Consider the following 23,836-nt stretch of genomic DNA (forward strand, 5'->3'; position numbering starts at 1 on the left):
TTCTTTCTAGGCATATTTAGTTTCATACAGGAGGAGAAGTAGATATTGCATCCGGAAATCCCCCTGAACAGAAACATCCCGGTGGATTAGCATTGCCGAGCTGTCTGACCGTGCCGGTTTGCCGAATACACGCAGTCCCGTTGAAAAGCAGGTCGATCAAGCTGCCGCCATTTTTCGAAGCCCCATCTCCTTCAGAAGCCGTCGAATTGATATCGTTTTGACTTGATAATCGACATCAGCGAGTAGGTCTTGGTGACGCACGTGAGGGTCGGTCGTCACTCTCTCATATATTCGATCGCGATCGTCCTCATCAAGTTTGCGAGGTGCTCCGGAGCGAGGTTGTGAATGATTATCAACTCTTTTATTCTCTCTTTTGATAGTAGATCGAATCGTTGATAGAGGTATCGAAGGGTATGCTTTATGAATTCTCTTATACCCCCATTGAGCAGTCGAATGAAGCTCGCAAATGCGAGTGCGAGTAGAGGGGTCGAGTTCTTTGCGAGGCATTGGTACAGCGAGGATGCAGCGAATCGGCGAAGCAGTATATCTTATATTAATGTTATATTTATTCTATATTAGTATGATCTTCAGGGGTAAAACGCGTCGAGATGGCGTGTATACACTAGCGTGTCGAATCGTGTGAGGTAAGCAGCTCTATTAATAAGCGGCGTAGGGGTGTGGGGTAGGGTTCAAAGACTGTTGATCGGCCACTGTATATCAACAGAGCTGCAAGCAGCCAAAATTATCAAGTAGACATGTAGTCAAAATTCATCCTTAGCATTCACCTTATAAATCAGGTATTCGGAGATCCCCTCACTATCTTCCGAATATAGTAATAGTGCAATGCCAACTAAAGGGACCCTAGAGTAGACAGGCTATGCTAAGAATAGCTATTTCCATCTCCCACGTGTAGCAAGACGTCTCAGCAAACATTTGGAACCGCATCTTCCCACATAACCATGCCGAATCTAGTCGGGTCTACTTTCGAATTCCGGAATGGCCGATATTGTGAAAACAAGCCATGGCGATTAGATGTGGGCGTGAACGCATTCAATTGATCATCCTAACGGGCAGTTCTTGGCAAGTCAGCGTAGAGATCCACTCATGTCAAACAGTTTTTTGATTGTCAGATTTCCAGCTTATATCTGGGAAGCCCCCAACACCCCTCTTTCTCTCCTTGAGCAACGTCCACCATGTTCCTCCTCTTGGCTTTTCTAGGGCTGGGAGCTCTCTACCTCTACCATGTCAACCGTGTGATGAAGGCGGTGCCAGAGGAGGTGCAACGCTTATCCCCCCATCGCTGGACCATCGACGAAATCCACGCGGCCTACAAAAAGAATCTGGAAACTCCAATCGACGTGACCAAGAGCCTTCCACCGAAACAATCGCGCCGATATGTGCTCGTGGGCGGGACTGGTGCGTTGCTCATCCCGAACCCGCTGTTATCATCATCATCATCAATCTCGCTAACCCCAATCAACAGGTCTGGTCGGCCACTGGATTGTGTCGCATCTCCTGGCGCGAGGCGAAGATCCCGCCGCGCTGCGAATCCTGGACCTCTTGGCACCCGAGCAAGAGATTCTTGACCAGGGCGTGGTCTACACCAAAACCAATATCACCGACGAGCTGGCCGTCAGCACGGCCTTTGAGGAGCCGTGGCCTGCGGCCGTCGCGACACGGCCCCTGACGGTGTTCCACACCGCGGCGAGCATCAGCGCCTCGGAGCGTTTCAAGATCTTTCTGCCGCTGCGCAGCAAGGTCAACATCGATGGTACGAGGAATGTGGTTAACGCTGCGAAGAAAGCTGGCGCAACCTGTTTGATTGCGACCTCGTCGGGCTCCATCGCTATTCATCGCTCGTCGTTCTGGGTTGCCCCGTGGTCCAAGACCATTAAGCGCCCGGTGCAGATTCTCCACGATGGAACTCCGCTGCCCCAACGTCACGACGAGGCCTTTAGCAACTATGCTGTCACGAAGGTCGAGGCTGAGCGCATTGTCCGGTCGGCGGATGATGCGGCGGCCAACTTTCGCACGGGGTGCATCCGCCCGACGAACGGGGTTTATGGAATTGGCAGCGATGTCAGCGCGACCGTCACGGGCGCGTACCTTCGCCGTGGCGGCAGTCCAACGTGAGTGATGGTGACCTTCAGAAAACATCCACACACACACATATGTGTATCAAGTCAACAATGATAGCAACTAACATCGAAGAACAGATGGGTCCGACCCATGATCCAAAGCTTCGTCAACGCCGAGAACGTCTCAATCGCCCACCTCTTCTACGAGAAATGCCTCCTAGAACAGAGCCAGCCGGGCTCCACACTCCCCAACACTGGCGGGCAAGCCTTCACAGTAACAGACCCCAACCCAGCAATTGCCTTCGACGACATCTACACACTGCAAACGACGCTATCCAAGACGCCGATTTCGTTCCCGAACGTGCCCGCTTTGCCGATACTACTGCTCTCGCACTTGATCGAGCTCTACGCCCTCGTGCAGTACCGCTACCTGCCGGAACTGCTGCCGCGGCTCTCGCCCGACCTGGCCCAGCTGCAACCCGCGCTGTTCTCCATTGCCAGCATCCATTGCATTGCGGATGACTCACGCGCGCGCAAGTCACCGCAGTTGGGTGGGCTTGGGTATAGCGCGCCGCTGACTACGCTGGATGCCATGTGCAAGGAGCTTATTGAGTGGAATCGTAGGGCGGAGGCGAAGCGTGTTGCTGTTGCTGGGAAGGTTGGGCCTGTGTCTGTTTCGGAAGAAGGGGTTGGTGTTAATCTTGTGTCGCCGGAGAAGAAGTTGTAGTGCCGTGTGTGTGAAGCATGCTTTTTTGGTTTCTACTATTTTACTGTATTCTACTCTACTATTGTGTCTAGATGATTTAAATCACTATGTCCATTAGATAGGGCTTATGCTACTCGCACTGATATTTATGGATACATTCTCTTAGGATTGTTGTGATTTATACCATTTAGTCAGGGTAGCGGGGGCTTTGATTGTGTTTAGATTGAAGACCATGTCAGCTATTGACTTTCAGTTTGGGAACCTTTTATTGCTTCCAAGGTTGCCAGGTTATATGTTTCCAAGACCATTGCGAGGATGGGAGAGTAGCGGTGGTCTGCACTGACGGAAGCTCTCCAGATGCGCACTTCCATGCTTGAACTGATACTCACTCCGGTGTTCTCTTTCAGAAGCAGTGGATCTATTCAACACCGTGCCAAAGAAGCCAGTTGAGCGTGGGGGCCAGCAGAGCACGACTTAATATCCGGGCGTGAGAGCTCGCTGGAGGCAGAGACAGGAGAACAGCCAAGTTGCCTTCAAGTGGAAGCACCGATTGCTGGAGTTCCACAGAATATCCCGGAGTGACCGTCTGCGCGACGAAGGCTGGCGTTCGTCGCGCAAACTCGGCGGACATGTACTTCCTCTATAAGATAGCGTCACACGACCTGATCACAGACGTGTCCGCAGATGGGGCGAGGCCCGAGAGATTACCGCAGCTGTTGCTGAGCCACTTGGCGCCTATGTTCCAGGATCTGCATGCGCAGACCCTCCGATGCCAGTTCGACGTCGAGAATCGCACCCACTCCACGCTTCCAGGTATCCTCCAGCCCAACTAGCTCGCCCTGCCTCGTCTCCTGGGCGATCTTCCGCTGCTTGTTGACCTCCTCAGCGGCATCCTTGGTCTCGGCCAATTCCTTCTCCAGCCCGCGCAGGATATCTTCCAATTGCGCGTTGCCGATCAGCCAGGCATTCTTGCCGTTCTCTTCCAGTAGGGCCAGATTCTCGTGTCGCTTGGTCAGATGCGAGCTCGACACGTAAGCCTTCTGCAGTGTCTGTCGCCATTCGGCGAGATTGGGGGGTTCGCTGTCGGATGCGCGAGTTGGGGCTTCTGGGGCTTCGTAGCGAGATAGGTCGATTCCGCCTGTGAGCGATGCGCCGGTCGCCTTGCGCTCGAGTTCTTGTTGGATCAGGGGCGAGAATCGAGGCTCGGGGGCTTCGGGGATGAGAGGGTGAGTTGATGAGGCATGGTCGGGGGACAGCTCAGCGTTGATAAGCTGCTGTGCCCGGGAGTAGGCAGATGCTGAGGGTTGGGCGTCCACGTCTGGCCACGGTTAGGTCAGTGCTTGGACATACATGGCGGAGTGTTCCAGAAACATACAGGGAAGCGAATCATGGGATTCATTGATGAGCGGCATTTTCGAGATGTCCCAGGAATTGCAATTGAAAGCAGCAAAGACCTAAATGCCAAGTTTCTTACACCGCGTAGCTTTCTTTTCCAAGGAGGTGGACCCTGACTCAGCATGTCAGGTGATTGATCTATGGCCGTCGCGAGTCTTTGCTGTTCTTCAGCATCCACGGTATTTGATATTTTGATGTTCGCTGAAATAACGAACGATCAGACGGGTGACTTATGGCCCGAGGGATAATAACCGCTGGTCCACGATGTCGCCATAAGGAGTGGCCAAGGGTCCATCGATGATCCTCAGCCGAACTACGTATACAAGCTTCAGCTTCAGCTACAGCTACAAGCAATCAGGTACCCTCAGCTGGTCTACCTGAACAAGGATGTATCTACGTCGAGTCATGGAGCCGATCAGATCCTCCTGGAAAGCTCTGCGCATTTCGTCGGTTGAATGTCATCACCTTTTTTGCTGCGGGGAACCCTTTCATCCCCGTTCAGGTGGAATGCAGCCGATCGCATATCACTATCCCGAGGTCGCTTAGGGTGCTCCTCAGCCCTCTCTTGCATGATCGTGACCTTAACGAGGCTTACTTTGCCAAGAGTGGATAATGATCTGCTGTGCCCTCGATTCCCCTCTGCATAAAAGGACTTGCGTGCCTCCCTGGCGGGGGTTTTTGAGCCCGAGACGAGACACCCCTTCTCTCCAATCGATGAAATAACGTGCCTGGCTCTCCGTAATATTGACGCTCTCGAAAATGGCTGATCTTCGATTGGGCGTCGCCTTCGCCGGAGTCATCATCAGCGCGCTGGTTTTCCTACAGTTGCTTTCGGTAGTGCAGTATCACCATGATTTACCCCCGCCTTCGCCCAGCTTCAGTCAAGCCGCCAACGAATGGATAGGGAGAGCCAATAAGGCCACTGACAACGACCTTTTCCTCGTGGGAGCTGGCAAGGCGGATGTGACTGGGTATGGATCTATTTCCCTACGTGACCAAAACACTTGGACAAGCTTGGAAGGCTAACAAAACCCACAGTCCGGTCGTGGAAGTCGATTTCAATGGTTATGCCAGTTTGGACCAGATCGGGACGGGGCTGCGACAGAGAATCTATTCTCGCGCTTTCATTATGGCGAACCGCAACAAGCCCGACGAGACCTTTATTTATCTTGTTCTCGATACTCTCGCGGGAGATACCGCAGTGAGACACGGGGTTCTGCAAGGACTCGCTGCACTGGGCGGCGACTACGCGCGATATGGCGAGCATAATGTCGCTCTCACTGGAACGCATTCCCACTCCGGACCTGGAGCATGGATGAATTACCTTCTCCCTCAAATTCCGACCAAGGGCTTCAATAAGCAAAGCTATCAAGCAATTGTTGACGGCACCGTCTTGTCTATCAAGCGTGCTCATGAAAACTTGGCGCCAGGACATCTGTCCTTTGGATCCATTGACCTCGAGGACACCAATACCAACCGCAGCCCCTTCTCTTATGACCATAACCCAGAGGAAGAGAAGGCGCGCTATTCTGCCAAGGTGGATAAGACCCTTACCCTTTTGCGATTCGACCGGGAGTCTGATAACAAAACAACGGCGGTTTTGACATGGTTTCCCGTGCATGGTACCTCCATGTACAACAACAATACCGTGGTGACGGGCGACAACAAAGGAGTAGCAGCATATCTCTTTGAGCGGAGTATCGACGGCGATGAAAAGTTTGCCGATGATGTTGTGATTGGTTTCTCCCAGGCAAATGTCGGAGACACAAGCCCCAATATTCTGGGTGCTTGGTGTGAGGATGGTTCCGGGGAGCAGTGCCGATACTCGGACAGTACATGTGGTGGCGCCAATGAACAATGCCACGGCCGTGGCCCCTTTTTCCGCGAAAAGGATAACGGGGCTAAGAGCTGTTTCGAAATTGGGCGTCGGCAGTACTCGGCAGCGAAGAAGCTGTACGAACAGATGAGCACTCACTCTAGCCGACTCACTGGAGGCTCGAATGTCAAGACTTTCCATGTCTACCAGGATATGAATGGCTACAAATTCCGGTCTCCATTCAACTCGAGTATCCTCAAAACATGTCCTGCGGCGCTGGGGTATTCGTTTGCCGCCGGGACCACCGACGGGCCAGGGGCCTTTGATTTTACTCAAAACGCCACTGGACCGGCCACCAACAACCCTCTCTGGAAAGTGGCTCGTGCATTCATTCACGAGCCCACCGCCGAGCAGAGAGACTGCCAGGGGGCCAAGGACATTCTGCTAGATGTGGGCACTCTCACCGAGCCGTATGCATGGGCTGCCGATATTGTCGATATCCAGGTTCTGCGGGTGGGTCAGTTGTTCATCATTGTTTCTACCAGCGAAGCCACCACGATGTCGGGGCGGCGCTGGAAAGAAGCTATTGCGAAGGAGGCCAAGGACACATTGTCTGTTTCTGATCCACATGTGGTGTTGGGAGCCCCGTCTAATAGCTACGCTCACTACGTGGCCACGGAGGAAGAGTACAATGTACAGCGCTACGAGGGAGCCTCGACGTTGTATGGGCCAAACACTCTGGCGGCCTACATCAATCTGACGCTCACCTACCTGCCATACCTGGGAAGTTCCTCCGATGTTGCACGTCTCCCCACTATACCTCCTGGTCCCAGCCCGCCTGTCAACACCAACCGGTCCCTCAGTTTCATTACCGAGGTTGTGTATGACGGCCACCCCATCGGCAAGTCCTTTGGGGACGTGCTTATCAATCCCGGCAAGGGACCATACAAACCCGGTGATGTTGTTAGCACAACCTTTGTAGGCGCCAATCCTCGGAACCACCTTCGCCAGGAATCAACCTATGCGGCCGTTGAAAGACAGGACCCCAAGTCTGGTTCCTGGAAGGTCGTGCGCGACGACCGTGACTGGAACCTGGTGTTTTTGTGGAAGCGAACCGACGTGGTCCTGGGGTTTAGTGAAGTCACCATCCAGTGGCAGATCGAGGACGAGTTCTATCGGGTTGATGACCCCAAGCCCCTGCAGAAGGGCACCTATCGCATGCGATATTACGGCAACTCGAGGAGTACCGCCGGCAAGGTTTCGGCCTTTGAGGGCACCGGAGGTACCTTTACAGTGGCGTAGTCTTTGATCTCTTCTTCTTTTATCTTTTTTTCCCCAAGTCGAATTCTCCCAAATTGCAGGTTTTATGCACCGGTGCCACCTGAAGCTGTTTTTGTAGATGCGGAGCCAATCACATCGCGCGATTCCCCCGGCGTCTACTGCGACGTCTCGCGCGTTCACCCGTCTTTCTCTTTCTCTTTCTCTTTATTTTTATTTTTTCTTTGATTTCTATTTCAAGGCACCTGGCGCTTACTAGGATTTGAGTGGGACAGGCTTCTATTTCCAATGGGCGATTTCAGGCTCCAGGCCCTGATGGTTTTCTTCATAAGGCGGCGCAGGCCCTCGACATGGATTCTTTGACGTCTCAGATTGCTTCACCCTTTGATTCTCTCTTTCTTTCTTTCTGTTTTTCTTTCTTTCTTCTTCTTCTTCTTCTGGTCCTCTGGAACGCTCTAATCATCCGCTCTTTCATTGCGGCCATGAGACAAGCCACTTATCGCCAGTGATTCCCGATCTTTGCCCTCTTTCTCTCTCTCTTCTTCCCTGCTATGCGCTTCCTCGGACTTGACCTTTTCTACGAAGCTGGTACAGTCTTTTATATCTGGATCCTTTGATCTACCAGCTGGTCTGCCATCTCGCCTATTCTAACCCTTCAAAAACTCTTGTGTATCCCGACGATCACTCCCACTCGTTCGCTCTCTGGAAACATTCTCTCTTTTCCAAGAACCATAGACCAAATATTCGACATCCACGATGTTGCTCACCAAACTGGTCATCTTCTGCTTTTTCTTTTTGGCCTGGACGTGCTCGGCTGGTCCGATCTCTCGCTCGTTTGTTACTGTCCCGCTCGTTGCCTCGTCTTTGGGACTGAGGTCTGAGGTTGCCTCTCCGTCACTGTCGCTGTCGCGTACTGCGTTCCCTTATCTTCTTCCGAGGGATGGGGGGTTGTCGGTTATTCCGGTGACGCCGCCATGGGCGACGGAGTCCGCACTGTCTTCCTCGTCTACTTCTTCTCTGTCTAGTTTGCCTAGTTTGTCTTTGACCTCTTCTATTGCGTCTGTTTCGAGTTCTACTTCTACTTCTACGTCTACGTCTACTGGTTCTTCTTTCTCTTCTTCTCTGCTTGTCTCGTCTGCGTCCGCTTCGTCTTTTGCGTTTACTTTATCTATGCCTTCTTCGTCTCATGTGCCTGTGGTGACACCATCTACGCTTGCATCTCCAGACCACTCGACCCACCAAGCGGAGACACATGAACCATCATCGACAACCCCCCGACATTTGTCGTCTACAGCTCCAGTGTCTGTCGTGGTGCCATCTTCGCCCAGCTCCCCAGTACATTCAATTCCCCACACTGAATCCCTGAGAGATATACCATCGTCTTCGGTAACTGGCAGTTCTTCTACGATGGCCCCAGTTCCCAAAGCCACAGAAACGCTTTCTTCAAGCTCTATCTACAGCCCAAGACCTCCCAAAAGCTCTCCCCAACGCTCTCCATCTCACGCCCCTTCGGCTGCAACCAGCATGAGCGTTGGACGGGTCGGTCCTCTGCTCCAGGCTAGCTCAGGCGTGCCCTCACAAACAAGCTCCTTGAACTCCAATATCGTGCACCCAGCCTACTCAAGCACACCGCTGGCGCAGCAGCCGCAAGAAACAATCTTGCCATCTTCCAGTCCTCCCCTGGAAGCACCCAACAGCACCAAAGCTCCCCCTCAAAGACAACAAAGCCAGCAACCAAGCAAACCATCCTGACGGCTGGCGTCATCGGGCCACTCTCAGGAGCCAAAAACGACGAACCCAGTCAATTTACCCCATCCTCGCCACCAGTTGCAGCTCCAGCCCCGACCCAGCCCGTGGCTGCGCAGTCCGCCATCGCCGAATCTACTGCTCCAGCCAGCGCACCGCAGTCCACGGTAACCCAGCCCGTGATCGTGTACGTCACGCAGGGGTCTCCCACTCCCTACTCGACAACAGCCCTCAACTCCGGCGCGTCCATTGAACCACTTGCGGAGTCTCCAAGCCCAGACCCGAAATCCACGCCGGCATCCAGCGCCCAGGTGTTCACGGATAATACCTCTCAGCCAGCAGAGACGCCCTCTGCTGAGATCACGACCATCCATGCCACGTCGACGACGAGTGTATTTGTTACTGTCTCTCGTACGGTCTATGATACTCCATCTTCTTCTTCGTCGTCTTCGTCACCACCACCACCACCTCCTGCGGGAACGACTTCGAGCCCGGCGCCTGCGCCCAAAACCACGGCTGGGCCAGAGGTCGAGGTCTCGGCTGATGCCGATGATACGGGCTTGTTGTCTGTGGTGCCTGTTACGCCCTCTGGGTTTATTACCATCACCGAGACGACGACTGTGACTGAGAGAGTGACGGAGACGGACACGGTGACTTCTACTGTGACTCGGGGGTGATCTTTTTCTTTTTCTTTTCATCTACCTGCCTGATTCTTCTATTTCTATTTCTTTTCTGTCTTCTTTATCTCTTTTCATCATGCTTCATGTTAGCAAAATATGTAGATTCGGTATAGCTGGGAGTTTGATCATGGCGTTTGCTGGGAATCAAATATGCCGTCCCTCAAAGACATGTCCGAGCAAGTTTTTCTTTCCTTTCCCAATGACACCAGTTATAGTAGCTGTTTTGGTAAGATGAATATAATTCGCTAGTAAAACACACCCATGTAACACACAGAGGATATCAAGCATGCCAATGAATAAAAAACAAAAAAAAGGGTTGCTGCGTCCGAAGAACAATATTCTAGTAAGAGAGCAAGAGCAGAAGAAAAAGGCCAGGCTCAGGCTCAGGCTCAAGTTCTAATCCACCTACAATTCCGACAAAACACCCCCAGCTTCAGCAAACTTCTGCTGATACTCCTTCAAACTCGCCCACTGGCTCAGCTCCTCCTGGTCGCGCTCATAGTCACTCAGGTAGCTCATTGCGCGGCCGTTCATGCGAGGGCTCACGCCCTCGGGATTGGAGCCCGTGTCTGTGGCGGCGGAGTGGCATTCCAGGCGGACGAGGGTGTCGATGAAGGCATGGAGGTAGGACTCTGCTTCTGCGGGGGTGAGGGTGTGCGGGCCCGGTGTGGTGGTGTTGTGGTTGGAAGTTATGGAGGTGTCAGGGACTGGTGGAGGAGCTGATTGCCCAGATTCTGTGGATGCTGTATCTGTGGTGTTAGGAACTTCTGTAGGGATTGATGTCGATGTCGATGTGGTGTAGGCTGATTTTGGGTAGTGGGGAAGGTTGAGGAGGGTGGATGCTACGAGGCGGATTTTGCCTGTCTGTGAATGAAGTCAATTGATGTCGCAGGTTCTAGAGAGATGGACGGAAGAAGAATTGACGCACTATGCTGGCCCCGTTCGGCTCCATGTTGACTTCGTTCACCCTGCGCAGCAGCACGAAGAGGTCTTTGATCACCAGCTTGCGCTCCTCGGACATCATCCGGCCAATGGGATCTGTCTGGGCATGCAGCTGAGCTGGGGAGCAAGCATAAGAGGGCGTAGCAGCAGCGACACCCAGAGACGCGCCCGATTGGCCTTCGCTCTTGACACCCGTTGTATTAGAGAAAGATGTAGTGGTATTCGGAGTGGGCTGGGTGGGCAATTTCCCGTACTTTGAAAACGCTTCAAACAGATTCCAGTACTTTTCAACAAGGTAAGAGCGGGTGCACAGCTGACTGGCGTAGATATTGGCTTTTTGAATCTCGTACTGGATGGCGCGCCGTTCTTGGTGGATGTGGTCATCCGAGTAACTGAAGACCGAGCCGTCTTCGCCGAGTCCCGACAAGCCTGCAGGAGAAATCTGCTTCGGGTGGTGCAGCGATAACTCGACAGGCACCTCGAGCAGTGCGGTCCGCGCTTTCTGAAGACATTCCCAGATCGTGGAGCGCTGGTGCTCCCAGTCGAGAACCTGACAACTGCCAAATGCGATTTCCCACGCCATCAAGGCGTTGTACGAGCTGTACACGCGCACGTTGGCGTTGAATCCGACCAGACGCGAGACGCGCGTTGGCGGCTGCGCCTCGATATGTCCTGGAAACAGGAACTCGTCGTCTATTTCCAACGGGAGCGGTGGGTAGCGGTCCGTTGGGGTTTCGGGAGACACGAAGACTTTGGTGTCGGAGGAGCCGAGTTGGAGCAGAGTCTGGTACCCGACAAATGAGACGTAAAAAAGACGGCGGCCCAGTTCTTGGGTGATCAGGTCGACCGTCTGGTTGTCGATGAGGCTGTGGCCGGTATGATCCTGCGTGAAGATGGAGGCGGTCGACATCGGACTGGTGGGACCTAATGTAGAGGCTGGCGGAAGGCTATTGGGAGATCGACACAGATCGAAAACTTGAATGATTGTCCGGCATTCTGCCAGATAGGTACGACACCGGCGTATGCTATAGATGTAACCGGCACAAGCACCCAGGAAATAACTGATGGCCGCGTCGTAGACCGTCGCATTACGGTCAAGATACCCGGTGCCACGGGCTTGGATAGCAACATCATGGCAGCGCTTGACGAGCGCAATCGAGTTGGGAAACGCAGAGCGCTCGGCCTCGGTGTTCAGCCGCAATTTCGGGCGCCGGGGAAATGAAGCGACCAAGAACCCAATCATGGACGCTATCAGGGCCAGGAACGTGGGATCTGTGACATCTTCGCGCCGCTCAAACGCAGCCCGGAACGTCGGCTCATGCGGAACGGGAACTAGAGGGTGGATATAAGTAAAGAAGTCATCGAGTAGCAGCTGCACTGTGCGCAAGGAGCAAATGGATTCCGCTGAAGCCGAGAATACCGCGGGCTGTGGGTTCATAGGTGTCGTGGTCGTGGTTTGCGGGGTGGTTGCCGCTGGATAATCAGCTGGACTGCACGGAGACCCATCCGGCTGCGGATCCAACTTCTGTTTCTTGAGTGCCTCTGCATGGCGGTTGGGCGGACCGCGGCGTCTGCTTGGCCGTTTATAGGTGCAGGGGATATCCAAGCTCGCGCAGGACCGACAAGGCGGCCCGGCAGTATCACACTGGCATGGGTCAGTATCCTGCGAAACATAATGGTTTCTACCTACGCAAGTAGGAATTTCTAAGAGCATATATCAACGACCCACCTTCACTTTACGAATGCTGCAGGCATCGCAGGCCTTGCGCAGCCTCGTCCTTTGGTCCATCGGTGAGCAAAAGGCGCAGCCGGAACGACCAAGCTCTCAAGTGTCAGATCATGGTCATCAATCCGGAATGACTATGCTGAGCTTGGCAGAATCCACAGGAGAGGATCCAAGGTCTGCGCAGGGCACTTAGAGGATCTCCTCCCCGAACCGGCGGAGATTGGCGTGGGCCGTGCGGCATCCCTTGAAAAACAGACCTCTATGAGAAATTCACCCGCCACGCGATCAAGGTTGTCGCCCTTGCTAGCTTGTAAACCGGGGATGGATCAACTGGAGGGCGCAAACACCCTGTACTCGCGAGGTTGGCTCGCCCCGGAATGTCGATTTTGCAGCAGGCAGAGAGTCTCAGGGCGAGATGCTGCCGACCAACTTCCAGCTTGACTCGGCCCGGGAATATCCTCGGGTTCAAGAGAGAGAGAGAAAGTAGCGGAAGGGTCACGTGCAACACATAATCCAGGAATTGACACAATTCTTCTACTTGGAGTGATTTGCACTGCATTTAAGTGGTTTTCTATGGGTCGAGGGGCTATGTCCGAGTCCCTGTGGAGCTCAACTCAAAGGGCGCTGGTCAATTTTACTGGGTTTATGGCAAGATGTGGGCTCTCCGGGAATCAGGGGAACCCCAAAAAACCGGCAAGGCTTGGGGGCATCTCTCCGTGTATATTGAAAGGAAATTAAACATCAAGGTCGTAACTTGAGCCGTAACTAAGGCTCATCGTGATAATTGTCGCCCGGCTGATTGGGCTGAGCGGCAAGTTGCTGCTTGCGCTCGAGGTCCACGGCCCATAGCGCAGAACCAGCAGCCGTGGTCATCAAAAACAGCATGGAGAAGGGCGGGATCAGTTGGAGGATCAGCGCGACCGATCCGAATCTGCAGGTGGTCAGACCCGTACCCACATCCACAAGCAGACAACAGCAGCAACACTCAGAGATGGTATCCGGGGTCACTTACAACGTATATTGCAGCTGGCGCCGGCGCACACACTCTTTTCGCTGCGGCTTGGTTAGCTCCAGCAGCTGGAAATACCGCCAGTGATGGAACGGCCCCGCCCGGTAGCCGGTCAAGACCAAGAACATAGGCGTTCCAGCCACCGGGATGAAGTTTAGTGGGAGCAAGACAACAAACTCGATGATCTGTCGGAGCGAGAAGGGAGCATAGACCGCGCTGGTGGTCGGCGTGCCTAGGCGACTGGCCGGATTGCCGGGTTCCGGGTACATGACTCGCGACGTCAACACGAGCTCCTCCTGGCCCTCGTTGACCATCACCGCATCAAAAATATCCACCAGTGTCTCGTCCACAAAGAAGGCTTCGAACAGCACCGCGACAATCGCGGCACCTTCGCCCAGAACCAAGAATGCGCCGTTCACCCATGCCCCAACACCCTGGAAGATGGATAAGAAGGCAACTTGCGGGAGGTAGGCGAAGAAAAAGAGAATAAAATAGATAAAGGTCGATAGGAGGAGAATGGGAAGGAGGCGAGCTTTAAACAAGGGCCAGAGGAAGCGATGCTTTGCGAAGTAGTAGATGCCCTACGTAGAGTTAGCATCGGTGAGTGACAGAGGAGGGGTTCGAGGCCACTTACCCGTAGAGGATACAGATAGGCTGCTCGAGTCGAATCTAAGAGATGGGACATGATTGGATGGGTCGATTCCAGATTCCAATACGGCTGGCATATGCGGCATGGAAAGAGTCCAGCAGCTGTGCAACTTGGGAGCTTCGACGCGGAGGGTGTTATCGATAAGAGTCACGTGGAAGCTATATGATGACTCATCCACTGGTTATTTTCTCCCAGAAATTTCTCTCATTCTTTCTTTCTTTCATACAAAACTGAACACTCCTCCTTATTCACTCTGAAGTCCAAACTCAATGGATCTTTCTGGAGGGGAAATAGGAGGACAGACCAACTTGCTGCTGGCTTACCCCAAATTCTTCTCCTCAAGCATGGAGCGTTTGGAAATATTTTCAGCGGTACATCCTCTTTTTTTCGTCTCTTATGGATGTGGGACAGAGACTACAGCCGCCGGCCCTTGACCTCTTCCACGATGTGCTCTAGACTCTGGACAATTGCATCCGGCCGTAGGTCAGGAACCGCGGCATCCTTCCATCCAACGCCGACGCGATCGACCCAGATAGCATGCATACCCATGCTGCGTGCGCCGACAATGTCAAAGGGATTGCCGCTGATGAGCCAGAGCTCGTTCATCTGGCTGGAACTCTTGTCCACCTGCTTGGCGAGGTGCTCGTAACTCGCGCGCGAGGGCTTGTAGCTCTGGATCTCATCCACGGTGACAATGTCCTGGAAGACATGGGCGTGCGGCGAGATCTCTCGCGACCGCAGCAACGAGTTGGAGACCATGGCCTTGGTGCCGTTGGAGAACACCACGGCTCGGATGCTGGGGTCAGCTGCGACTCGCGTAAGGGCTGGGTTCACGTCGGCGTAGGTGGAAAGGCTCTCGTAGGCTTCCAGCACCTGGGTTAGGTCGTCGCCGAGTTGTTCGCCGTTCTCGGCCAGGGCATGGACTAATGCATTTCGCGTGACTCTTGCGAAGTCCTCGTAGCGCCCTGCTCGTAGATGTCAGAATTTCCCGTCAAGACACGATAACATGACTTCGGTTGGACACCCACCCATGCTGTTCAGTCGCCAAGTATACTCCAGCTGATACTGGCGCCAGAGCGCAGAGATCGACTGAGCCTTTTCATGGCCGACGTATTTCTCCAGCTGCTTGGCAATGGAGTCAGTAGACAACAGGGTGCCATATAGATCAAAGGCCACGATCGTCTTGTCTGTCATACTGGCGGGGTTGATCGTTCGTCAAGTCTGGCGATGCGAGATAATGTGGTGAGGCATGGTGATGATGTCAATCTTCGTCGGCGGGGCAAATACCCACGTCGGACCTGTCCAACCTTCACTTTTCCCTTCCTCTCGTTTCCCCCCCACGAGGCAGGTCGCCAATCCAAAGGTGTTCAAAAGCAATGACTGCGCCTCAATGACCTCTCAGGAGAACTACCCGGTCTTCCGCGAATGCCTCTCCAGCGCCATCGTCGCTCGTTCCGAACATAAGCCCAAGATCAACCGACGGAAACAAAAAGCGCGGCGCAATGGGCGCAAAGACGTAGAGACAGAGACAGCAGTCTCCGCGCCCGAACGCGCCGACCCAGAAGAGCTGGCCGAGTTCATTGATGTACATCCATCCAGACCAAGACGACCTCATATCTGCAGTCTCTCTCAGAGAATTGTCAAACAACCGAAGCTCAAGACAATGAAAGAAAAACCCAACTAACCACTGACAACGTGTCAATCGCAACAGTTCCTCGCCTCCGAAACCTTCCTCTCTTTCCCAGCAGACCTACAAAACCTTTCATACGCCGCGACACAACACGACCCGACTCTTGCAGCCCGCTACATACCCGCAGACGCAGACACGCCCCTCGACCGAGCGGTCATCGAAACCCTCAGCTCAACAGTACCCGTCAGCATCTCCGACTCATTAGCCGTTTACAGCCTCATTCCCGACGCCAGCGATCTGCCCGAGTTCCTGTCGCCGATACTCACCGAGTATGTCACAAGTGTGACAGCCGGCCCGCCGGCGTGGGCGTCGACGCGCACTGAGGCATGCGAGATCTGTGAGCGGGACTGGATTCCGCTATCGTACCACCACTTGATTCCGCGGGGCGTGCATGCCAAGGTGGTGAAGAAGGGGTGGCACGACGAGTGGATGCTGAACAGTGTTGCGTGGCTATGTCGCGCTTGTCATAGCTTTGTGCATCGCATGGCTACTAATGAGGAGCTGGCAAGGGAGTGGTTTACGATTGACCGAATCTTGGAGCGGGAGGATGTGAGGGATTGGGCGAAGTGGGTTGGGCGGGTGAGGTGGAAGGCGAGGTAGAGAGAAGCTCTGATGCCGTTGGAGCTGTTGGACTACATTACATATTGTATTGTATGATATCCCCACCATGAGATATTCCGGTATTCGCTTTATTAACCTCGGTATGCATGATCGAGGGAAGACTTTTAGTTATGAAAGAAACCCAGGCAATTCATATACACTCATTCATGACAGTGGTGCAAGAAACCATAGAGTACAAGCCCAATGCTCCGGTATATATCCAAACCGACCCAATCTATGCCGGTATTACTTCGTCTTCTTTCTCACTGCCGTCAGGGTTTGTCCAGAGGCCAACGGCCCACACCATCCATAGTTGTCGCACCGACATTGCAAGGTCTCGGGGCAGCTGGGATGGGTCAGTTACACACACACATCATACATGCCTCGAGAATTTCTAGAGAGAGGGAGGGAGAGACTTACTTAATAGAATCCATCCCAAAAACAACATGCCACAAAGACTCAAACACCCACCCCACGCCAAAACTATCGACAATCTCCGCACTAGGCCCATCCACCCAGTTCAGCATGCGCTGATAATCGCTCTTGGGCCGCTGCCTAATCCGGTCCCGACTGACCGCAAACTGAGCGCAACAGATCGCGCCCAGGTGGTCGGGGACCTGCTGCAGCGGCACGGCGAACAGATCCATGTAGATCTGGGAGACGTAGGCGCGGGTATCCTTGGTTTCGATGTCGTGCGGCGTGGGGTTGTGCGGGTGGATCGATGTGGGACAGCCCGGCTCGAACTCGCAGCGCAGGTTCACGTAGCCCTTGGCGTCGACGGCTTCCAGGCGCAGACTCTTGAGCACGGCCTTGGTGGACGGCCCGAAGAGGTCATTGTGCCATTGGTCTTCGTTGGCGTGGATGAAGATCGAGTATGCGGGAAGCTGCTCGTAGTAGTCGACGACGTACGAGAGGTATGCGGAGACTTCGCGGCCGCGTGCGGAGTGTGGAGGGAGGAAGCCGGGCTCTGGTTCTGCGTCGGCCGTGTAGATGAATGGCTTGAAGTTTGGGCTGGTACGATTGTGATTAGTTGTGGATGCCACGGGCATGACCGAAATAAAAATAAAAATAGAAGAAAGTATGTGACGTACTTTTCTTGAATCAGGTCGCGCACCCATTTCACGTCTTCGCGCCGCGTCTTGCCAAACACCAGTCCGACGTCAGCTCCTTTCGGGACATAAGTTCGAATCATCTCGGCAAGCTCTCGCGCCGGCCGATCGCGTTCTTCGGCCTCTGCCCCTGTTCAACATGTCAGCAAATATTCACATTCCAACGTGGGTAAGGGACGGGGGTAAGATCTCAAGAAAGAGTCCGTACGGAGTTGCGCTGCTTCAGCCTCATTTTGCTGGTGAAGCCGGACAGTCAGGATGAAGATGCCGATCAAGAACACCGCGATCAGTCGCAGTGGGCGGCGAGTCATCCACGACAAGCACGCCCGGCGAGAGCCGGCGCCACGACCGTGGCGGTCCATGAGATTGGCTTCAACCCTATCGCGCCGAGTTCCGGGCCCTTGCGCTGCGTAACATCCAATTAGGAGAATGACTAGGGTTTCTTCAAGGGACAAGATGATCCTCCGGGCACTTTCCAGAAAGGAATCTGGGGACTTTTGGCCCACATCGTGACAGTGCAACCTGACTAAGGCGCAGACCCGCTTCGCGCCGCAAACAGAGGATGCGCACGGTTCTATAGATCGTTGCGGGTGAGTCGACCTGGTCCCACGCAGCCCTGATATGGGTGAAATATCTAATTATCCAGCAGGGAACTTTTATCCTTTTGGTGTTCTGTGATTCTGGCTACTCGGCTATCCATTTACCCAAGTCATATTCAAAAAGTACGATGGTGAGTAAGTACTGAACAGCCTTTTTACGACTATGGTTTACACTGTTTATACCTCCAGTATCCAAAGATCAATTGAACTGCAAAGTAGTCGACGATGGGTCTGCTCAATGCTTTGAATATCTCTCGGAGGCCTTCATTACAGCTGCGGCGGCATCTTTGCTCGTTGATTCTTTACTTTGCCGCCATCAACATCAGCCCAGACACCAGACAAATCTTTCGACTCTGAAGCCAAATGATGACTGATTTTTACACCATGAAGACCTCGGAACTATGAGCGTATCCTAGTCAAGTGCGCGGGGTCGAGGGTGGCGCCTGCTGGTTTCCACGCAGTGCCTCGAAGCAAGCCCAGTTGCCTATCGCTAACATCCTCCCATATCCCAGACTGCATTCTTCACACACTTGGCACTGCGACCTCAGCCCTCAACTCACCAAGTGCCGTCGGGGTTCCGCCTGCAGTTTTACTCCTCGGGTGTCCGCCGGTGCTATCAACCTGCCTCCTCTTCTGCCAAGTACAGCCAAGCCTCTCAACGTCAAGCACCTCTGCTATTTCTTATCGCGTGAAAATGGCGTGACAGTCAATGCGATAGATATAAAACCTTTCCTGCTGTTTACCTTTGAATGGTTCCAAGGCTACTTTGATATCGAACCGTGGACTACTCAACAATGAAGTGGCTCTTCCTGGTATACCACCTGTCCGTGGCCCTGGCCGGCCGGACGAAGCCTCTGGTTTCACCGGTATGTACAAAGAAAATATGCTACCGTTGCTTTTTCATGTATACTGATCTAGTAGGATGAATTCCCTTCTGCAATTCGACTCAAAGACCTTTTGAAAGGGACCCAGAAGCTTGAGGATTTCGCTTATGCGTATCCCGAGCGGAACCGTGTCTTTGGCGGCAGGGCACACAACGATACCGTTGACTTCCTTTATCACGAATTGAAGAAAACCGGCTATTATCATGTGTGGAAGCAGCCACAGGTGCACACATGGACCAAGGCTGAGTCCTCTCTGAAGTTCGACAGCGATTCCATCGAATTGACTGCCATGACATACAGCCCCAGCGTGGATATCACTGCAGAGCTTGCAATAGTCTCGAACCTGGGGTGCAGTGCACCAGATTACCCGAACGACGTGGCTGGCAAAATCGCTCTTGTCAAGCGCGGAGAATGTACTTTCGCAGACAAGTCGACGCTGGCTGCTGCGGCTGATGCAGCCGCCATCCTCGTCTACAACAACGCCGCGGGGTCTTTGAGTGGAACTCTTGGTGGCGTGTCAAACACTTACGCCGCTATTGCGGGAATCTCCCAGGCTGACGGCGAGTCCCTACTCAACGCGGCAGGAAATGGCGCCGTGACTGTCTCTCTTGACATCGACAGCAGAATCGAAAACCGCACTACTTTCAACGTGATTGCAGAAACAAAAGGCGGCGATCACAACAACGTCGTCGCATTGGGAGGCCACACGGACTCTGTCGAAGCTGGCCCGGGCATCAACGATGACGGATCTGGGATTATCAGCAACCTCGTGGTTGCAAAAGCACTGACGCGGTTCTCTGTCAAGAATGCCGTGCGGTTTTTGTTCTGGACCGGAGAAGAGTTCGGTCTCCTAGGCAGTGAGTTCTATACCTCGCATCTGAGTCCCGCGGAACTGGCGAAAATCAAGCTGTACCTGAACTTCGACATGATCGCCTCGCCCAACTACGCGTTGATGATCTACGACGGCGACGGAAGCGCCTTCAACCAAACGGGACCCGCGGGCTCTGCCCAGATCGAGGCCTTGTTCCAGGACTATTACACCTCCAAGAACCTGCCGTACATTCCAACTGCCTTTGATGGGCGATCTGACTACGACGGATTCATCTCTCGTGGCATTCCCGCAGGAGGAGCGTTCACCGGTGCCGAAGGCATCAAGACCGCAGAAGAGGCGAAATTGTTCGGTGGCCAGGCGAATGTATCTTACGATGCGAACTACCATGCCGTCGGGGACAACACCACCAACCTCAACCATGAGGCCTTCCTGCTCAATTCGAGGGCTACGGCTTTTGCTGTCGCAACGTATGCCAACAGCCTGGCTTCAATCCCGCCGCGGAATGGAACACTTGCCAGGCGAGTCGTCAAGAAGAGAGCCCCACGCTCGCATGCTCACACCAAGGGCACGGGGTGCTTCCATTCTCTGGTTGAAATATAGATTCATGAGCGTCTATGTGTAGAGGCACAGAACTATTCGATGCAGTTTGCTCTTCTTTTCTGACCAATAACGATTGTTGTTCATGCTGAGAGAGATAGAATATTCTGTTTCAAATTGAACCAATATCTACCAGCAACGAAATGGATTATTCTCCTGAGTCTTCATGATTACTTCTAAATGCCAACGGGTTGATATCAAATGGACCATAGAGGGAGCCGACATCTCTCTACACGCCAGGGCTAAGCAAAATACAAACGAGGAACTTCATTTCTTTTTGAAAATTACTTCGGCAGTAAAAGCCGAAGGAAAGAAGATCTTTCTAGAGTGAGAATCAATATTTACATCCACTGCCATAGATACCAACCCTTGTTGTATATGCAACGCCCGCTGGACCCGCCCAGTCATCCATGGATAATATAGTACAGCCCACACACCGGATAATCAATGCTAGAAATACACGCAGTCCAATGAACCGCTCACGCTGATGCTCCAACAAAAAAACAATGCGAGAGAGCTGCCCCCCCTCTCCTCTCCAGTATGTACGAAGGACATGGGCTCATAGGTAGCGCTTCTCGAATATTTCCTCGTAGCACTGGATATGGTCGCCGACGGAAAAGTCGGCCCAATCGTCGAAGCCAATACCACACTCGGTGTCTTTGCGCATTTCGGTTACGTCCTTCTTGACGTTTTTGAGAGAGGAGATTGTACCTGCAGAAAGCAAAATGTCAGTTCGGTTCAAGCTGGAGGAAAAAAATGGTTGTGGGTTATGTGCAGAGAACTTACCGTCGTAGATCGTCTCGTCCCCGCGGATCACCCGCACCTTGCGGTTGCGGTTCATCGTACCGTTGCGCACGCGGGATCCGGCAATGGCGGTCTTCGCGCGGCCCTTGAGGGTGACCTCGAAGACCTGCCGCACCTCGGCTTCTCCCGTCACGCGCTTGGTGATGCTCGGCGGCAGGTGCTTGCTTAGGATGTCCTTGACGTCGTCGATCAGTTTATAGATGATGTTGTGGTCCATGAGATTCACGCCCTGGAGCTCGGCCATGCGCATCGTACTGGCATCGATGGGCATGTTGAAGGAGATGATGTGGCCCCTGGCACTGGCGGCATGCTCAATGTCGAACTCGGCCACCGGGCCCACGCCTGAACGAATGACGTTGGCATAGACCTCGTTGTTGCCAATGGCGGCGATCGAGTTCAGGACCGCTTCGGCCGAGCCGTCCACGTCTGCCTTGACGACGAAGTTGATCGCCTTGGGACCAGTCGGTTCCTCAGGGACACTGGTGGGTTCTTCGGACTCGGATTCCTCAGCCTCGGCCTCGGCTTTGCGCTTCTCTAGTATGTCCCGCCGCGCCTCGTTGATAGCAACAATGTCCTGGCCCATCTTCTTCGTCTCCGACCGCTCCTGGCGATACGCCACGACGTCCTTGGCCTTTTGCTCGCTCGGAGCTTGCAACATCTCAGTCCCTGCCGTAGGCTGCTCCCTCCAACCGTCAATCTCTACAGGCATTCCAGGTGTCGCCTCATCAACAGACACCCCAGCTTCATTGCGGAGCGTGCGCACACGAGCCCAGGTGGTTCCCGCAACGATCACATCGCCTGGACGTAGCGTGCCGCGGCGGATCAGAGCCGATGTGACCCGACCATAGGTCTTAGTTGTGGTCTCAATGACCCATCCCTCCACATTGCCATGGATATCTGCACGGTGATCAAGCATTTCGGATAGTGCCACGATGGCTTCTTCAAGGTCAATCATGCCTTGGCCAGTTTTGCCACTCACGGGGATGGCCTGGACATCACCACCGTAGTCTTCCACATTCACCCCATGCATCGCGAGGTCTTGCTTCACCCGATCTGGGTTCCTGCCCTCTTTGTCGATTTTGCTGATGGCGACAATTATCGGGACCTTGGCTTGCGTGGCGTGCTTGATAGCCTCAATTGTTTGCGGCTTGACACTGTCATCTGCAGCAACCACGAGAACCACAATATCGGTCACGTCGGCACCACGCCGTCGCATTTCCAAGAATGCAGAATGGCCGGGGGTATCCAAGAAGGTGATAGTCTTTCCGGAAGGCATCGCCACGGAAAACGCGCCAATATGCTGTGTAATACCTCCGTGCTCCGAAGCTGCCACCGACGACTTGCGCAACCAGTCTAAGATGGTGGTTTTACCATGATCGACATGTCCCATAATAGTGACGACGGGCGGCCGCGGTGGCAGAACGGACGTGTCCTCTGGCACCGGTGCAGCCTCGAGTTCATCCGTTGCGGTTTCGAAAATGGGCTCGAAGTTGAACTCGGTCACCACCAGCCCAGCAGTCTCTGCATCCAGCACGTGACTATAGGTAATGTCCTCGAAACCCATGTCCTCCATCCGCTGCACAAACTGCGCCGGTCGAACGTTAATAACATCCGCCAGATTGCTGACACTGATAAATTCAGGAAGATAAAGAGGTGCCGGGGCTTCTTTAGCCTTTTTCTTCTCCGCCTTTTTCCTCAACAATTTCTTGCGCTCTTCGCGACGACGTTGGTGCTCCTCCACATCGAAATCGTCATTGTCCTTGGTGGGGCGTTGCTTGCGACTATCGCGGTGCTTCGAAGTTTTCTGGGACATGTTCTCCGTCTCGGTGGCTTCTTCTAAACGTTCCAACGAAGACATATCCCATGACCACTGGTCCTTTTTATCGGTTTTGGATTCTGCCTCAGGAGTTTCGCCAGAATCTTTCACGTCAGGCGTTTTCTCTTTTCCTTCCATTTCAGACAAGAAAGATCGACCCAGTTCGCGGAACTTGTTGATTTCTTCCTGTAAAGGCGGCGCAAATGACGGTGCTAAAGCTCGGTTTGTACCACACTTAAAGCACACATTGCGTTCCTCCAAAACATGCGTTCGACATGTTGGGCAGTCCCAACCACTTCCTTGCTGTTCCGGCTCCACCGTATTTAGGGGGATTCCGGCCGAGCGGTTTTGCAGAAGGGGCACATCTCGTGTCGAGAGAAGACATGGGCCATGCATCCTGGGCAGGCCCAATCGTCGTTGTGTCGTACATGCTGAGCGACGGGTCTAGACCGATGGCTGCTTCTATTTCTCTTCGCAACTGCAACTGCGGCTGGGTCTCTTGAAGAAGGTCGTGGTTGTTCGGCTGATGGATCAGTGGCCCTATTGAGGTCTTTATCAACCCGTGTGCGACTAGGAAACTGAGATCGAGCCTTTGGCTTTCGAGGCGGCTCTGGCTCAGGTGCCGGTTGGCTTTTGGCGACTAAGGAATTGCGAAGTGCTTGCTCGGCCGGACTCAAGCTAGCCGGCTTTTGAGTCTGTCGACTGCCCCATCGGGGTGCGAATTTTGGAGTCGGAGCCCGTGGAGCTAAAGACGATCGAAAGCCGCGTCGCGACGTTAAGGATGTCGAAGTCGGACATGAAAGGCTGCACGGGCAGGACAAATCGATTCGCCGCGAGAACTAAAGAATATCATTAGCGCATCATCAATCAACAAGCCCCA

At 53.6% G+C, this 23,836-nt stretch overlaps 11 protein-coding genes across 11 annotated transcripts; 5 read left to right on the top strand and 6 right to left on the bottom strand.

The window, feature by feature from the left end:
• Nucleotides 1-1,193: 1,193 nt before the first annotated feature.
• NUU61_009028 (putative 3-beta hydroxysteroid dehydrogenase/isomerase family protein) lies at nucleotides 1,194-2,805 on the top strand (the record flags this gene model as incomplete). The annotated part of the gene is made up of 3 exons (XM_056659553.1): nucleotides 1,194-1,416; nucleotides 1,484-2,129; nucleotides 2,217-2,805. The coding sequence occupies 3 exons, from the start codon at nucleotides 1,194-1,196 to the stop codon at nucleotides 2,803-2,805; spliced, it is 1,458 nt and encodes a 485-aa protein (XP_056507846.1).
• A 683-nt stretch (nucleotides 2,806-3,488) lies between these two features.
• Nucleotides 3,489-4,196, bottom strand: NUU61_009029 (pre-mRNA-splicing factor SPF27 family protein; the record flags this gene model as incomplete). Its single annotated transcript, XM_056659554.1, has 2 exons — nucleotides 3,489-4,102; nucleotides 4,160-4,196. The coding sequence occupies 2 exons, from the start codon at nucleotides 4,194-4,196 to the stop codon at nucleotides 3,489-3,491; spliced, it is 651 nt and encodes a 216-aa protein (XP_056507847.1).
• A 742-nt stretch (nucleotides 4,197-4,938) lies between these two features.
• Nucleotides 4,939-7,297, top strand: NUU61_009030 (neutral/alkaline ceramidase; the record flags this gene model as incomplete). The annotated part of the gene is made up of 2 exons (XM_056659555.1): nucleotides 4,939-5,150; nucleotides 5,218-7,297. The coding sequence occupies 2 exons, from the start codon at nucleotides 4,939-4,941 to the stop codon at nucleotides 7,295-7,297; spliced, it is 2,292 nt and encodes a 763-aa protein (XP_056507848.1).
• Nucleotides 7,298-8,797: 1,500 nt separating this feature from the next.
• Nucleotides 8,798-9,696, top strand: NUU61_009031 (uncharacterized protein; the record flags this gene model as incomplete). The annotated part of the gene is made up of 2 exons (XM_056659556.1): nucleotides 8,798-8,812; nucleotides 8,860-9,696. The coding sequence occupies 2 exons, from the start codon at nucleotides 8,798-8,800 to the stop codon at nucleotides 9,694-9,696; spliced, it is 852 nt and encodes a 283-aa protein (XP_056507849.1).
• Nucleotides 9,697-10,104: 408 nt separating this feature from the next.
• NUU61_009032 (uncharacterized protein) lies at nucleotides 10,105-12,430 on the bottom strand (the record flags this gene model as incomplete). The annotated part of the gene is made up of 3 exons (XM_056659557.1): nucleotides 10,105-10,563; nucleotides 10,628-12,286; nucleotides 12,371-12,430. 3 exons carry the CDS (start codon nucleotides 12,428-12,430, stop codon nucleotides 10,105-10,107), a joined length of 2,178 nt encoding a protein of 725 aa, XP_056507850.1.
• Nucleotides 12,431-13,132: 702 nt separating this feature from the next.
• Nucleotides 13,133-14,061, bottom strand: NUU61_009033 (EI24 domain-containing protein; the record flags this gene model as incomplete). The annotated part of the gene is made up of 3 exons (XM_056659558.1): nucleotides 13,133-13,298; nucleotides 13,380-13,957; nucleotides 14,011-14,061. The coding sequence occupies 3 exons, from the start codon at nucleotides 14,059-14,061 to the stop codon at nucleotides 13,133-13,135; spliced, it is 795 nt and encodes a 264-aa protein (XP_056507851.1).
• A 378-nt stretch (nucleotides 14,062-14,439) lies between these two features.
• On the bottom strand, nucleotides 14,440-15,219 carry NUU61_009034 (haloacid dehalogenase, type II; the record flags this gene model as incomplete). Its single annotated transcript, XM_056659559.1, has 2 exons — nucleotides 14,440-14,990; nucleotides 15,054-15,219. 2 exons carry the CDS (start codon nucleotides 15,217-15,219, stop codon nucleotides 14,440-14,442), a joined length of 717 nt encoding a protein of 238 aa, XP_056507852.1.
• Nucleotides 15,220-15,415: 196 nt separating this feature from the next.
• On the top strand, nucleotides 15,416-16,315 carry NUU61_009035 (HNH endonuclease; the record flags this gene model as incomplete). Its single annotated transcript, XM_056659560.1, has 2 exons — nucleotides 15,416-15,610; nucleotides 15,737-16,315. 2 exons carry the CDS (start codon nucleotides 15,416-15,418, stop codon nucleotides 16,313-16,315), a joined length of 774 nt encoding a protein of 257 aa, XP_056507853.1.
• Nucleotides 16,316-16,561: 246 nt separating this feature from the next.
• Nucleotides 16,562-17,507, bottom strand: NUU61_009036 (DUF3431 domain-containing protein; the record flags this gene model as incomplete). Its single annotated transcript, XM_056659561.1, has 3 exons — nucleotides 16,562-16,661; nucleotides 16,736-17,326; nucleotides 17,407-17,507. 3 exons carry the CDS (start codon nucleotides 17,505-17,507, stop codon nucleotides 16,562-16,564), a joined length of 792 nt encoding a protein of 263 aa, XP_056507854.1.
• Nucleotides 17,508-18,817: 1,310 nt separating this feature from the next.
• NUU61_009037 (M28 family metallopeptidase) lies at nucleotides 18,818-20,339 on the top strand (the record flags this gene model as incomplete). Its single annotated transcript, XM_056659562.1, has 2 exons — nucleotides 18,818-18,889; nucleotides 18,945-20,339. The coding sequence occupies 2 exons, from the start codon at nucleotides 18,818-18,820 to the stop codon at nucleotides 20,337-20,339; spliced, it is 1,467 nt and encodes a 488-aa protein (XP_056507855.1).
• A 556-nt stretch (nucleotides 20,340-20,895) lies between these two features.
• Nucleotides 20,896-23,352, bottom strand: NUU61_009038 (translation initiation factor 2; the record flags this gene model as incomplete). Its single annotated transcript, XM_056659563.1, has 1 exon — nucleotides 20,896-23,352. The coding sequence occupies one exon, from the start codon at nucleotides 23,350-23,352 to the stop codon at nucleotides 20,896-20,898; it is 2,457 nt and encodes an 818-aa protein (XP_056507856.1).
• Nucleotides 23,353-23,836: the final 484 nt, after the last annotated feature.

The sequence above is a fragment of the Penicillium alfredii genome (assembly GCF_028826965.1).
Source record: "Penicillium alfredii strain IBT 34128 chromosome Unknown utg000011l_segment0_segment0, whole genome shotgun sequence".
In the NCBI taxonomy this organism is placed as follows: Eukaryota; Fungi; Ascomycota; class Eurotiomycetes; order Eurotiales; family Aspergillaceae; genus Penicillium; species Penicillium alfredii.